The sequence below is a fragment of the Plasmodium gallinaceum genome, assembly GCF_900005855.1.
Source record: "Plasmodium gallinaceum strain 8A genome assembly, contig: PGAL8A_v1_119, whole genome shotgun sequence".
Lineage (NCBI taxonomy): Eukaryota > Apicomplexa > Aconoidasida > Haemosporida > Plasmodiidae > Plasmodium > Plasmodium gallinaceum.
Window position 1 is genome coordinate 1,264,092 of NW_021628276.1, and position 15,116 is coordinate 1,279,207.

General features: G+C 17.0%; 6 protein-coding genes across 6 annotated transcripts; 2 read left to right on the forward strand and 4 right to left on the reverse strand.

Annotated features, from left to right (window-relative positions):
• Positions 1-2,380: 2,380 nt before the first annotated feature.
• Positions 2,381-3,122, reverse strand: PGAL8A_00446800 (conserved Plasmodium protein, unknown function; the record flags this gene model as incomplete). The annotated part of the gene is made up of 2 exons (XM_028673215.1): positions 2,381-2,566; positions 2,757-3,122. 2 exons carry the CDS (start codon positions 3,120-3,122, stop codon positions 2,381-2,383), a joined length of 552 nt encoding a protein of 183 aa, XP_028529690.1.
• Positions 3,123-3,940: 818 nt separating this feature from the next.
• On the forward strand, positions 3,941-5,857 carry PGAL8A_00446900 (delta tubulin, putative; the record flags this gene model as incomplete). The annotated part of the gene is made up of 1 exon (XM_028673216.1): positions 3,941-5,857. One exon carries the CDS (start codon positions 3,941-3,943, stop codon positions 5,855-5,857), a length of 1,917 nt encoding a protein of 638 aa, XP_028529691.1.
• Positions 5,858-6,156: 299 nt separating this feature from the next.
• On the reverse strand, positions 6,157-7,313 carry PGAL8A_00447000 (conserved Plasmodium protein, unknown function; the record flags this gene model as incomplete). The annotated part of the gene is made up of 4 exons (XM_028673217.1): positions 6,157-6,864; positions 6,954-7,003; positions 7,088-7,166; positions 7,281-7,313. The coding sequence occupies 4 exons, from the start codon at positions 7,311-7,313 to the stop codon at positions 6,157-6,159; spliced, it is 870 nt and encodes a 289-aa protein (XP_028529692.1).
• Positions 7,314-7,962: 649 nt separating this feature from the next.
• On the reverse strand, positions 7,963-9,474 carry PGAL8A_00447100 (histidine--tRNA ligase, putative; the record flags this gene model as incomplete). Its single annotated transcript, XM_028673218.1, has 1 exon — positions 7,963-9,474. The coding sequence occupies one exon, from the start codon at positions 9,472-9,474 to the stop codon at positions 7,963-7,965; it is 1,512 nt and encodes a 503-aa protein (XP_028529693.1).
• A 1,072-nt stretch (positions 9,475-10,546) lies between these two features.
• On the forward strand, positions 10,547-13,684 carry XPD (TFIIH basal transcription factor complex helicase XPD subunit, putative; the record flags this gene model as incomplete). The annotated part of the gene is made up of 1 exon (XM_028673219.1): positions 10,547-13,684. One exon carries the CDS (start codon positions 10,547-10,549, stop codon positions 13,682-13,684), a length of 3,138 nt encoding a protein of 1,045 aa, XP_028529694.1.
• A 639-nt stretch (positions 13,685-14,323) lies between these two features.
• On the reverse strand, positions 14,324-14,761 carry PGAL8A_00447300 (conserved Plasmodium protein, unknown function; the record flags this gene model as incomplete). Its single annotated transcript, XM_028673220.1, has 1 exon — positions 14,324-14,761. The coding sequence occupies one exon, from the start codon at positions 14,759-14,761 to the stop codon at positions 14,324-14,326; it is 438 nt and encodes a 145-aa protein (XP_028529695.1).
• Between the last annotated feature and the right edge of the window lie 355 nt (positions 14,762-15,116).

Below are 15,116 nucleotides of genomic sequence, written 5' to 3' on the forward strand. Positions count from 1 at the left end.
AAAAAAAAAAAAAAAACATTTATATATATATATATATATATATTAAAAAAAAAGAAAAAAAAAAAAAAAAAAAATATACTTGAAAAAAAAAAAGATTATTTTATAAAAAGAAAAAATGAAAAATAAAAAAAATTTAAATAAACATAAAATATAGCATTTTTAAATAATCAAGAATCAAGTATAAAAATATATTAAATTATAGTAAAAAATATCAATTTGTAAAATAAAATATAAAAATAGCGTTGTATTAATAAAAAAAAATTAAATACTCATAAAAATATGTTTTACTATAATATATATATGTATATATTTAACATAAGATTTTATTTTATAAAACAAAGCTCAAAAAGCATAATGTAAAAAAAAAAATAAAAAGAAATAAATGTATATATGGAATATCAACAAAATTTAAAAATATTTTCAAAAAATCGAATATATTTATATTTGAAAAAAATGAAAAAATTACGAAATTATTTTTTGCACTATTTAAAAATATTTACAAATGTAGATTTTTTAATGAATATTTTTAACAAAAAGTATCATATATTAGAAGATTTTCTTTTATATCTGTTTTGTTTATTTAAAAGTCTTCATTTTTTTTTTTTTTTTTTTATTATTTAGATAAATAGATAAGTTATAAGGTGAAAATTTAACTAAATTAATAATATTTAAAAAAAGATAAGAAAACTATATATATATTTATATATATATAACATATAATAGAAAAGTTTAGATGCATTATTTCTTTAAAGGGAAAAAATAAAAAAAAAAATAAGAATTGCTTATGTTTTTTTCAAAAAAAATATTAAATTTTGTTATATATTTATATTTGAGGATAATTTTTTCTTATATGCATTATAATTTATAAATTGAAATTAATTTAAAAAAAATAAAAATATGTTCTTAATGTAATTAAATTGTCTATAAAATTTTAGAGAGTTTTAAAAGAAAAAGGAAGAAAAAAAAAAAAAAAAAAAAAAGTGGATATATTAATATAAAATAAACATTTTATTATTCAATAGAAAATTATTATATAGAAAATCTTTTAGTTTTTAATATTTATATTTCTACAAATGTAAAAATATATTTTTATTATATTTTGAAGTATCACAAAATTGTATATATTTTACTTTTATATTCCAATATTTTACTTATATTTATTTCTTTTTTCTACTAGAATTTTGTCTATATTTTATAGCTTTATATTAACATATGTTGTTACATTTTTAGGAAAATATATTTTTTAGTTTACTTATATATTAAGATAGGTATATAAGTAGTTTATTTTTACAGTAAAAACTTATTTTTTTTTATAATTTAAATCGTCTAAAAAAATGAAGAAAAAATACGTTATATATAATCATACTTTAATGAATTTTATAATATGAATTGTGTTACTAACAATCCAGAGGTATATTATTACAAAATGGTTGTAGGCTTATTTAATAAAAACATTTTTAACGAATTAACATATTTTTTAATGATAATGAATATTTTAAAAATAAAACTGATTTAAAATCTATTGAAAAATAGTATTAGAATATTATTTATTTCGAATATATTAATTTAGACATACTACTAAAATATATTTTTAAATAGAAAATAATATTTAAAGAAAATTTTAAAAATGACTATGAAATATATAACTTTAATGTTTTTCATAAATTTAAGTAAAAAAGAAAAATAAAAATAAAAGAAATAATTATGTAAAAAAAAAAGATGCTTAAATTATCATTAAAGTTTTGATTTATTATATTCCTTTTTTTAGAAGTAGAAAGAAAAATAAATAAACATACAAATAAATGAATAAGTGATATATAGATAGTTGAAAAAAAAAAAAAAAAAAACACATAAATAAAATTATAAGGTTAATAATGGATTGGAAATTTTAATAAAATGAAGAATATAAAAACACTAAAAAAATAAATTTATAGAAATATTTTTCTTAATATAATATGTATATTTAACTCTTTTTATATATTGTTTTCCTTTTTTAATATAGATGTAGTTTATTTGATATGTTTATTAATTTTTCTCAAAAATAAAGTTAAATAATATTATAAAAATTAAGTAATTCTAGTTTATATATATAGATAGACTAGATTTTTCCAAAAAAATAAATTTTTAGGTAACTAGAGCAAATTAATTCTTATTATTTATATTATATTTTTTGTAAAATTTTTTCTAAAAAGAGTTATAATAATTCATTATAAACAAAAAGAAATTTTAAATAATAAAAACACTATGAATATTTTTAAAAAATCAAAATTTTATGTTAATGCATTACATAAACTATGAACTTTTAAAGGATGAAATACAATTTTTCATGTAAGAGTATTAACAAAAAAAAAAAAAAAATATATTTATTTTTTTTTAAAATTCATATATCTATAGATTTAATTTTTAATAAAGGAACATGTAAAATAATATTTTTAAGAGATAGAAAAGCATTTTCTAAGTAAAATAATTGTGTATTGTTTTCTTTTTTTGAGTTTATTAATTTTCCTTTAATATTCCATTTATTTTCTTTAGATTCTTTTACTTCACTTAAAATCTCTATTATTGCCTATTTTGAAAAAAAAAAAAGGAAAAATGCATATGTAAATATATATTTATATATTGTATAGTAAGATTATATTAGACAAGAAGGAAAAAATAAAAAATATATATTAAATTTATATTTATTTAAATTCATTATTGTTCAATTTTTAGTGTGTATTAATTTCTTTACATTATCTATTTTTAAAATAACTTACAAGTTGAAATGAATAAAGAATTCTATTATATAAACATTTACTTATAATTTTTTTTTGCAAATAAATATTAAGAATGTATATTAGTGATTCACCCAATGTTAAATGTAAATGAGTTTGATCAATGATAGAAATTTTTTTATGATAACATTTTCCATTGAATTTATTAATATTTATACAAAAATATTTTTTATCCTCATCTTTCTTCATTCCATTTGTTTTATGAGAACTTTCTAAAATAAATCCATCAATATTTTTATTTTTTTTATGGTTGTAATTTTTGCATTCACTTGAATGCTTAATTAATGGTGATGGGATACTATCTTCATTAATATTTTCGAATGTTTGTATAAAATGTTTTTCATCCATTCATTTAAAAGAAAAAATATAAAATAAAATAAACAAATAAGAAAAATAAAAAATTATATATTACAATAAACTTTATAATTAGTGTGGAATAGAAATTTTAGTTCTTACATTGTTCATCCATATTTCTTTTTTAAAAAAATTTTTTTTTTATCTTTTGTAATATTATTTATTTATATTTTTTTTTTTTTTGTAATATTACAAATATTATTAATATTTTGTATATATTTATTTTTATTCTTTTATTTTTTTAATTTTTATTCAAATAATTTTTTTATTTGCACATAAAAATACTTTATATTTTAAAAATAAGATTTGAAAAAATATATCTATTATTAATATTAGGATTTCTATGATAAAAATGAAAATATTTGATATATTAATATAAAACAACATCTAATAGAGTAATTGAATTTTTTTTTTTTTTTTTTTCTTTTTTCTCTTACAATTAATAAAAAAAAAAAAAAAATGGTTAAATTTAAATATATAAAAATAAGAGATTAATATAAAATAGTATTATACTATTATCTTAAAATTATAAAAAGGAAGGAAATGTGACCCGTTAATAATATGAAAAGACAGAAAAAATTAGAATATGTAAATAAGGTTATATTATAAAAAAAAGAAAAAAAAAAAAATGTTATTTATAATTAAAATTTTCTCTTTTAAATTATTTCATTTTTTGATATATTTTTGTGAATACATATATTAATGTACTTTCTCTTAATATTTATTTATAAATATCACATGTATATATATATATATATATATATATAAATATATATACATTTATGTATTTTTATTTCTTTTGTTTTTACATAATGACAGTTCTAACAATCCAAATTGGGCAGTGTGGAAATCAACTGGGTTTTGAATTTTTTGACATAATTTACAATTATATAAATTCATCAAAAAATGAAAATTTTAAAAATATGTTAATTGATATGTATTTTGATGAAGAATATAAATATAATAATAATATTTTCCCAATTATTGAATATGAAGAAAATAAAAGTAGAAAAGGTTTTATGAATGAACAAAATAATATTGTTTGTTTAAATAATTATGTAGCTAGATGTATTTTAATTGATATGGAACCAAAGGTAATTGAAAAATGTTTACATTCAAATTTATTAGAAAAAAATGTAAATGATAATTATAGTAATAAAAAAAAAAAAAAACATTATAATGAAGAAAAAAATAATGATGATGACAAAAATCAAAAATATGTGTGTGGTTTAGATGAATATTACGAGCCAACAAATAATTTTTTAAAAGTTTTTAATAAAAATGGAAAAAAAGGAATCGATGAGCAACATAATTGGAATGACAAAAATGTATATGATAACAGCTATTCAGATGAAAATATAAAAAATAAAGTTAAAAAAAGATCTAATGATTATTTTACTAATGAATGGAAATATAATAATAATAATTTTATTTATGGCCTTAACGGTTCAGGTAATAATTGGTCATATGGGTTTAATGTTCATGCAAAAAATATATGTGAACATTTTTTAAACTTAATTAATAAAGAATTAGAAAAAAATGAATCGAAAGAAAATATTGATAATATATTGTTATTTCATAGTTTAGCTGGTGGTAGTGGAAGTGGTATTAGTTCATATATTTCATATTTGTTAAAAGATGAATTTCCAAAAATAAATTTGTTTAATATCTGTGTTTTACCTTACATGTTTGGTGAAATTAGTGTACAAAGTTTAAATTCTGTTTTATGTTTATCTTCTCTTTACGATGTGTCTGATTGTTTAATACTATTTGAAAACGACAAATTTGAATTAATGTGTAAAAGAATTAATAATGAAAATATTAATACTAATGAAATTAACAAGTATATTAGCTTATTTTTAGCTTCGACAATTGGATTACCTATAGATTTTACTAATTTAAAAAATGGAAATAATTATAAATATTCGAACTTTATGAATTATATTTTATCAGATTTATGCTGTCATCCTAATTATAAATTATTATCAACTCGCTATTTACCTCAAGTTTTTAAGGAAAATATGAAATTTGAACAAAATTCTTTTAATATGTTATTAAAAAGAATGCATAAAATGGTAATTAAAGGTAGCATTTTAGACTCAGATGTTACGAATACTAAAAGTTCTATAACAGAATGTTCTAATTTAGATAATTATTTTGCTCATTTGTCTTCTAGAAGTATAAATAATAAAAAACTTTTTTCTAAGAATATCAATATTCCTATATATTTAAATGAATCTATTAGTAACTCTTATGTAAATCATGAATGTAATTCAATATTTTTAAAAAGAAATCAAAAAAATTATTCCTCTAAAAAGCAAACATATCATCATTTAAAAAATCCTACAGAAATTGTTCCATCTAGCAATTTTATTCATAACAATGTTATTTTTAGCTCGAAAATGATAATGAGAGGAGAAGTTAATGAAAATATTAATTTTGATTTATTTAAAAATCATGTATTGTATAATAATAAATCTCTTAATCCTATGGAAATATATATTGATGAAAATAAACAATTTAATTATAATAGTATATCTATGATATCAAATTGTCTTACACCAATTCCAGCCATAAAGAAATTTTTGCAAAATGCTAAAATGTTATATTCTGCAAATGCTTACATTTATCAGTATAATAATTATGGTGTAACTCATGATCAAATTCATAATTCATTAATGGCAGTAGAACAAATTATAAACTCTTATGAAAATTTATCAAGTGAATAAATAAATAATAAAACTTAAATATAAAATTTTTAAAAAATAAAGATATAATAACTGTTATTATTTTAAAAAAAAAAAAAAATTTACAAGATCAATTTTATATGTGAAAAATAAAAGTTACATATATACACATATTACATAAATATTTTAAATATTTCTCAAATATTTACGAGTTTTTTCTATATTCTTCTTATTCAATTAAAAATTTTATGTATAGAAAAAAATTAAATGTAAACATGAATTATTTGAATTTTTTTTTACTTTTATTATTTAATTTTTTTTTTTTTTTTTTTTTTTTTTATTCATACTTCTGGGTTTTCTTTAAAAAAGTTAATTAAATTTTGCAACTGCCTTAAATCATCATTTTGAATTGGAATATCTACTGTATCATCTCTTAATTTATTAATGTTATTATTGTTATTATTGTTATAATTATTCATGCTTGCATTATTATTATTACTATAAATATAATTTTGTGTAAAATTATTCTTAATATCTTTATTACTACCGTTTGATTTATTTATATTAGAATATGTGTAAAAATCTTCATTCTTATATGCATCATTATCAAAGTAGTTTTCATCGTCTATGGAAGAATTATCTTTATTAAAATTATTTAGAATATTATTCTTATTATTATAAAAATTATTTTTTGTATTTTTATATTTCATTTTGTTTTTTATATTTTGATTTTTGTAATTTGGATTTTTAGAAATTTGTAAGTCATCTTCATAAGCTGAGGTATTTATATTATTTTTAAAATTTTCATTATAGATATTATCTGAATTTTCAATTTGATAATTCTGATGCTTTTCGATTCTTCTATCAATATGTTTTTGAATCCATTCTTTAAAACTATTTTCATCAAAATTATAATTAAACCACATACTTATGTCATTATGATATAACCATGGTTTTTCATTAGTATATTCATATTTCATAAAAACTTTATTTTCTTTCGTTGCTTTTAATACTTGTGCATCTAAATCTAAATCTTCTATTTCTTCATTCTAATAAAATTGAAAATTTATAAAATATTACATAAATTACTTTTTTTTTTTTTTTTTTTTTTTTAAATAGTTTCTATATAATTATTTACCTGAATTTCATTTTTGATAGAATTATTTGTGTTTGTGTTGTTTTTATCTTCTATTAGAATATATAGAAAACAAAAGAAATTTCTTTTAAAGTATAAATATTTGAAAATTAATTTTGTTTTTTATTCTTTTTTACCATCATTTTTCTCTTTTATTATTTCTTCTCTATAGAAATCATCAAAATCAGCTTTTGACGAATTTCCAAACACAATAACCTGTTTATATATAATAATAGGAATAAATAATAATAATAAATAATAATAAATAATAATAAATAATAATAAATAATAATAATAATAATAATAATAAAATTTAAATAAACAACTAACTTGTACGTTTTCTTCGTCATCAGTGTCTTCCATTATTTTTTCTTTTATTAATAAGGAATAAGAACAATTTTATATTTCTTAAATTTGAATGAACCATTTATATATATTTTTATTATTCATATCAAAAAAAAAAAAAAAAAAAAAAAAAAAAAATTAACATAAAAAAAATTAATAATTCAAGTTTATAAAGAAGATTTCAAATAATAAAAAAGAAAAAAAAAAAAAAAAAAATCATAATTTTATTATTTTTTTTAAAATAAATCAACAAACAAATATTTTATTCCAGAAGAAAAAAAAAAAAAAAAAAAAAAAAATTAACATAAAAAAAATTAATAATTCAAGTTTATAAAGAAGATTTCAAATAATAAAAAAGAAAAAAAAAAAAAAAAAAAGATTATTAAACGAAAAATTTCCTTACCAAAAAAAAAAAAAAAAAAAAAAAAAAAAAAAAAAAAGGAAAAAAATTATAAAGATAAAAATAGTAAATTACGTAAAAAAAAAAAAAGTTGAAAACATTGAAAAAAATTATATAAAACATTAAACTTTCATAAAGATAATATATATAAATTAATAATATTCAGATATACCCAACAAATATATATTTATATACAAGAGAAGCATAAAAAAAAAAAAAAAAATTTATTATAAAAAAAAAAATATGTTTTACATATATATATATATGCTAAAAATTATTATAAGCAGATAAAATATTTTGTGAGTTAACAGCTATTTGTTTTCTTGTTTTCAAATTTTTTAAGAAAATTATATTGTCTTTTTCTTGAAAAAATAAAAAATAATCAGGATTTAAGGAATTCGCTTTTTTCAATGCCTTAGATAGTTTTAAATTATTTTGTAATAATGAATATACTTTTACATTATTATTTCTTAAAATATTTAGAATGCTATAATATTCTTTATGTATATCTTCTATATTTTCTTTTACGATAAAAGGAAAGAATGAAACAACATTTATATTTTTATGTAAGTTGGTTTCTTTCATGAAATTTTTGAAAAGAATTTCTGATATTACTATATCACCCATAGCAAAACCAACTGCAAAGATTTTCTTTCCATCTAAGAAAAAATCATATCGGCCACCTCCACATATAGCTCTGTAATTTTTATGTTTATAAAATATTTCAAAAATTATATTATTATAATAATCTAATCCTCTTACAATTGTTGTATCTATTTGAAAAAAAGGATGTAAATTTAATTTTTGAAAATATGAAAGTAAATTTTTTAAATCATTATATATGCTAGTGTTAAAATTTAGATACACTTCTAATTGATTTAGGGTAGTAATATTATGAATTACATTATTAAAGAGTTGTATATCTCTTTTTTTTAAATATGGGCATTTTTTTATTAATAACAACTTGAAAGAATAATTATTGATTTTATGAAATTTATCTAATGTGTGTAATATTTTCTTTATTTCTAGTTGAGTACGATTGTATGAAAAATCAAAAGATTTTTTAAAAATTTTAAATATAATGTAATGTATAATTTTTTTATCATTAATTTTAAATACTATGTCATTATGAATTAATTTAATATAATGAAAAAAAGAAATTAAAATAGTGAAAATTTCTATTTCTGCACTTATATTATCTATACCTATTATATCCATATTCCATTGATAATGTTCTCGTTTTCTACATCTTGACATTTTTTCATATCGAAAGCATTGACCAATAGTGCACATTTTAAACACTTTTTTTAAATTTTGTAATAAATAGTTCTTTTTATAATTTTGAGAATTATTATCATGATTGGTGTTTTTCTCTTTTAATTTATTTTTCTTAAAAAATAAATAATTAATTAATTGAGGTGTTATTTCTGGTCGTAATATTAAATGTCTATTATTTTTTACGAAATCATAGGACTCATTAATATTACTTTTTCTAAAAATATCATAATTTTCTAATATTGGTAAATCATAAAAATCATATGCAAAGCTTTTGGATATGTTTTTCCATATTTTAAATAAGTATTCTCTTCTTTGATAGTTTTTAGAGTCAAATGTTCTTATTCCTTTTACACTGTTAAGAATGAATTTTTTCTTTAAACTATAATTATTTTTTGTTTTTAATAAAAAAAAAAAAAAAAATTTTTTTTTTTCTTTGATATTTTTAAATGAACCAATTTTTAAAAATATAATTATCATCAAATAAATTATCTTTATAAGCATATTTTATAGGAATCAGCATAAGAAAAAATAGATGTGATAAAAAAAATTTAACAAAATAAATGAAGAAAAATAATTATTAAAATAATTAAAAAAAAAATTCTCCAAAAATAATTAGAGTAACAGTATAAATAATTAATAAAGCATATTTCTGTATTCAATATTTCAAATATGTTATAATAGCTACAATTGAATTGAAAACATTAATATATGTTAATATTCATTTAGTTTTTTTTTTTTTTATTTTTCTTGCAAAATTCTATAAATTAAATCATTTTTTAGATTTAAATTTTATAATGCATTAGTATAATTATTGAAAATATATTTTATCAAAAAATTAAAAAAAAAAAAAAAAAAAAAAAATAATAAATTTTTTAATTATTTTTGAATGCATTTATAAATAATAATATATATTTATGTGAAACTTGTGATATTTCTATAATGTGAATTCTCTCAAGATGCATATTTAAAGGAAAAACATTTTTAATTTTAAACCTTTAAGTTTCAAGTTGTAGTATAAGGATTATAAATTATTAATTTCTATTTTTTAGTATTTAAATTTGTAACATACATATTTATAAAAAAAATGGGAAATTATTAATGAATACTTTATAAATTTCATAATTTTTATATACAAATTTTAGATTTTGTATTGAATTTTTTTTTTTTTTTTTAAATCATTAAAAAGTTTATAAAGATGATTACTTTTACACTTGTTTAATATATTAATTTAAATGACTATAAATGAAACACATACATATTTGTTTAACTTTTTTTTTTTTACAAAAAAAAATATTTATATATATCTATTATACAGTAAAATTATATTATGATGAACTTCAATATTAAAAATTCATTGTTCTTAATATCTACATATTTGTCAATATATTAAAAAAATAAAATAAAATAAATGTTTCATTTGAGTAAATTATAAAAGATATATATAAATAGATATATAAATATATATATATATATATATATATATATATATATATATATATATATATATATATGCATTTATAGAAATAGAAAATTTTAGAGAATATTTCAATTTTTAAAAAAAAAAAAAAAAAAAATGGTTGTTTTTCATTTAGATGATTTAGAGGTTTTTTTTCCATATGATTATATATATCCTGAACAGTATGCATATATGAAATATTTAAAAAAGACATTAGATAGTGAAGGACATTGTGTTTTAGAGATGCCAACAGGCACAGGTAAAACGGTTGCTATTTTTTCTCTTATAACTTCTTATCAATATTATAAAAATGATGATGGGAAATTTATATTTTGCACACGTACAGTTGCAGAAATGGAGAAATCTCTTATAGAATTAAAAAAGGTTATCCAATATAGAATTAATATAATAAAACAAAGAAATAATAAAAAAAATACTGAGGAAAAATTAAATGAAGAAAATATGTTAAATAATTTTCAAAAAAATGAAGAAATGACATATAAAAACAACACATCAGAAGATTCCCAAAACAAAGAGTGTCAATTAAAAAAAACATTAAATTATCATACTAATGAAAAATTTGGTAAAAATAGTGAAATGCTAGCTATTGGAATTAGTGCAAGGAGATGTATGTGTGTTAATGATAAAGTTTTATTAAAACATGAAAGAGAAAAAATAGATGAAGAATGTAGAAAATTAACAGCTACATTTGTACGAGAGAAAAAATATATTAATTATAAATTAGATAAAATTGGTAACAAAAATAAAGATAGAATTTCTGATTTTATATTAAAAAATAAACATCATATAGATGTAGAAGATTATTTTGATATATATAATTCAAAAAGTACATTGGATGAATATGATGAAATAGGATTATGTGGATATTTTGAAAATTTTAAAAAAGAATTTTTATTTGAATTAATAGAACCAGGAGTATATACTATTGAAGATTTAAAAGTTTTATGTAAAAATTATAAAAATACTTATAACATTAATGTTCCAATTTGTCCATATTTTTGTGCAAAAAAAATTATAGAAATATCAAAAGTAATTGTTTTAAACTATCAATATGTAATTGACCCAAAAGTATCAAAATCATTATTTTTAGGAAGAGATATGAATCATGTAAATTTTCATAAAAATGACATCATCGTTTTTGATGAAGCACATAATATTGATAGTGTTTGTTTAGAAGCGTTAAGTGTTAACATAGATAGAAATATTCTTAATAAAGCTTCTCTAAATATAAAAAAGTTATTAAAAAAAATAGAAAATTCAAAAGCAATTAATGAAGAAAAATTAAAGGAAGAATGTAACAAAATTTTACAAAAAATTAAGTCTCAAAAATTGAATAATAAAAAAAAAAAAAGTGATGATGAAAATGATGGTAGAAATACTATTGTTGATTCATCTAATGCTAACATAAAAAGTGATTATGAGAAAAATATTTTTGAAGAGGAAGATACATTACTACCAACTAATTCGGAGAAAAAAAGAAATATGGTTGATTTTCATAAGCAAGATATCATAATAAATAATAGTCCAAATAATAACAAATTTTTAGAGTCAAATAATAAGGATTTTAAAAGAAGAAGAATAGAAAATGAAGTTTATTTTGATGACGATATGAACTTGGTTTTTGGGGATATGAATGAAGAAAAAATATGTGAAGAGGAAAATATTGTAGCTAATAATGAATCAAATTATGTTTTAGATGAACAAGAAAAAAAAAAAGACACAAGTGAGAGTTTAGTGGAAGATTTGAAAGAATTGATAAGAAATGATGTAAAAAAAAATGATAATAATACTTATGATGGTGATAAAACAAATGAAAATAGAAATAATTTATTGATAGAAGAAGGTGATATTTCTGATTTACATTTTAATCCACTTTTAGCAGAAGATACAATCAAAAATATAATAATTCCAGGAAATATTAGAAAATCAGAACATTTTTTAAACTTGATGAGAATAGTTGTAGTTTATTTAAAAAAGTATATAAATATATACGAAATAACATCAGAAGGCCCATTATCTTTTTTGTATAAATGTGAAAAAGATACAAAATTGGATACATCTTTCTTTAAGTATTGTTTTGATAGATTAAAATCCTTATTAAATACATTACAAATAGTAAATATAGATGATTATTCCTCTTTGAATATTGTGTGCAATTTTTGTACTTTGTTAGGTAATTATTTTAAAGGGTTTATAATTATATGTGAACCTTATCCAGAAGCTACTGGAATATATGATCCTGTCATCCAATTTGCATGTTTAGATTCTTCAATTGCTATGAAATCAGTAATAAATAAATATAAATCAATTATATTAACAAGTGGTACAATAACACCTTTAGAATTATATCCAAAATTATTGAATTTTAAAACTGTTTTAACTGCATCTTTCCCAATGTCTTTTGATAGAAATTGTGTATGTCCATTAATTGTTACAAAAAGTTCAGATTTAGTTCCATTATCTTCCCAATTTTCTTTAAGAAATGATATTAATGTAATTAAAAATTATGGAATTTTATTAGTAGAGATGTGTAAGAATATTCCAGATGGGATAGTCGCATATTTTCCTTCTTATATATATATGGAACAAGTAATTTCTACATGGTATGAATTAGGTGTTATAGCAAACATATTAGAATATAAATTAATTTTTATTGAAACAAAAGATATTGTATCAACTACTATTGCTTTACATAATTTTAAAAAGGCATGTGATTTTGGTAAGGGAGCTGTATTTTTATCAATTTGTAGAGGGAAAATTGCAGAAGGAATAGATTTTGATAAACATTATGGAAAATGTGTTATATTATTTGGTATACCTTATCAATATACACTCTCAAAAATTCTTAAATCTAGATTAGATTTTTTAAAAGAAACTTACAATATACAAGAAAATGAATTTTTAACATTTGATGCTATGAGACAAGCTTCACAATGTGTAGGGAGAATTATAAGAAATAAAAAAGATTATGGTATTATGATTTTTTCTGATATTAGATATTCAAGAAATGATAAAAAAAATAAATTACCACCTTGGATTATTAAGTGTATGGATATATCGAATGTCAATTTAACAATTGGAACGGCTGTTAATATTTCTAAAAATTTTTTACTAAATATGTCTCAACAGTATAAAGAAACTGGACAAACAAAAATTTCACAAGATTTATTAAAAAGTCAGAAGAAATGTTGGCAAACAGTTAAGTCTATATTAAATATGGATGACTTTATTTAGTATTCATATTAATCAAAATATATTGCAAAATAAAAATCAAAAAAATAAAAAAAAAAAAAAAACAATTGTATATAATACAAAAAATTAAAAGAAAAAAATATAAAAAATATAAAAAAAATAAAAAAAATACTAATATAAATATACACTTTTATTTTTATATAAATTTTATTAAAGAAAAATTCATACATAAAATTCATTGATTTTTAAAATACAAGTTGAATTAATCTACTTTTTTTAGTTTTTTTTTCTTTTTTTATGATTTTAGTACCTTTTTTAATTATATAATATATTTTATATAAATACATATATATATATATATATGTTTTTATTTTTTTTTTTTTTTTCTAAATGTAATTGACTGTTTATTTTGTTTTGCATCATTTTCCCAATTTTATCTTTTTTTATTTTATATATTAATTTCATTATCTTTATTTTTTTAAGTGTTTGTATCAATTTTATAAGATAGCTTTTTTTTTTTTTTTTTTTTAGAATTTACTTTATATTTGATAAAAATTATGCATATAATTATTACATCTTTAGTTGACAAAAAAAAGAAAAAAAAAAAAAAAAAAAAGTATAATTTACAAAAAAAAGTGGATATATATATACATTAAAAAAGAAAATAAATGAATAAGTTATCTATGATAAATACTTTTTAGATAAAACATAATGTAAATGTTTATCTAATTTTTGATTTGTTAGTGGGATGAAATAATCAAATATATGCAAATAATTTTTATTTTTAACAAAACTATATCCATCTGCTATTAACATTTTAGGAAGAAAAATATTTTTAATATGTGAATAATACAATGGAAGATCTGTACATATTAATAAGTCATAAGATTTTGTTACATTTGTTAAAGTATTTAAATCACATTTCTCTTTATGTTCAATATTTTTAAAATAATTTTCTAATTTTATTTCGTTAAATTTATTTCCTAATATTATGATATTTCCGTTATTTTTTTTTAACAATTGTAGATATTTATATGCTCTTTTCAAATATAACATACTTACATATGGATCTATTACATAATTAGTATTAATCTTGCTCTTTATTAAGTTATAATGCATTTTTCTTCTTTTTTTCTTATTTTAATAAATAATATTCTTTTTTATTTCATATTTTCCATAAAATATATTTTTCTCACTTGTAAAAAAAAAAAAAAAATTATATAAATAAAAAAATATATATAAAAAAAATTAATAAATTAAAATGTAATTTTTCAAAAAAAATAATATAGCAAAAAATATTTTAAATTTAAATAATATTAAAATATTTCATATATTTATTTTGAGGTGCGCATTTAATAAAACATCTATAAAACTTGAAAATATAAATTTATTCAAGTATTTTTATTTTCAATTAAAATAGTATACAAAAAAAAAAAAAAAAAAAAAAAAAAAAAATAAAATTTATTTATTTAAA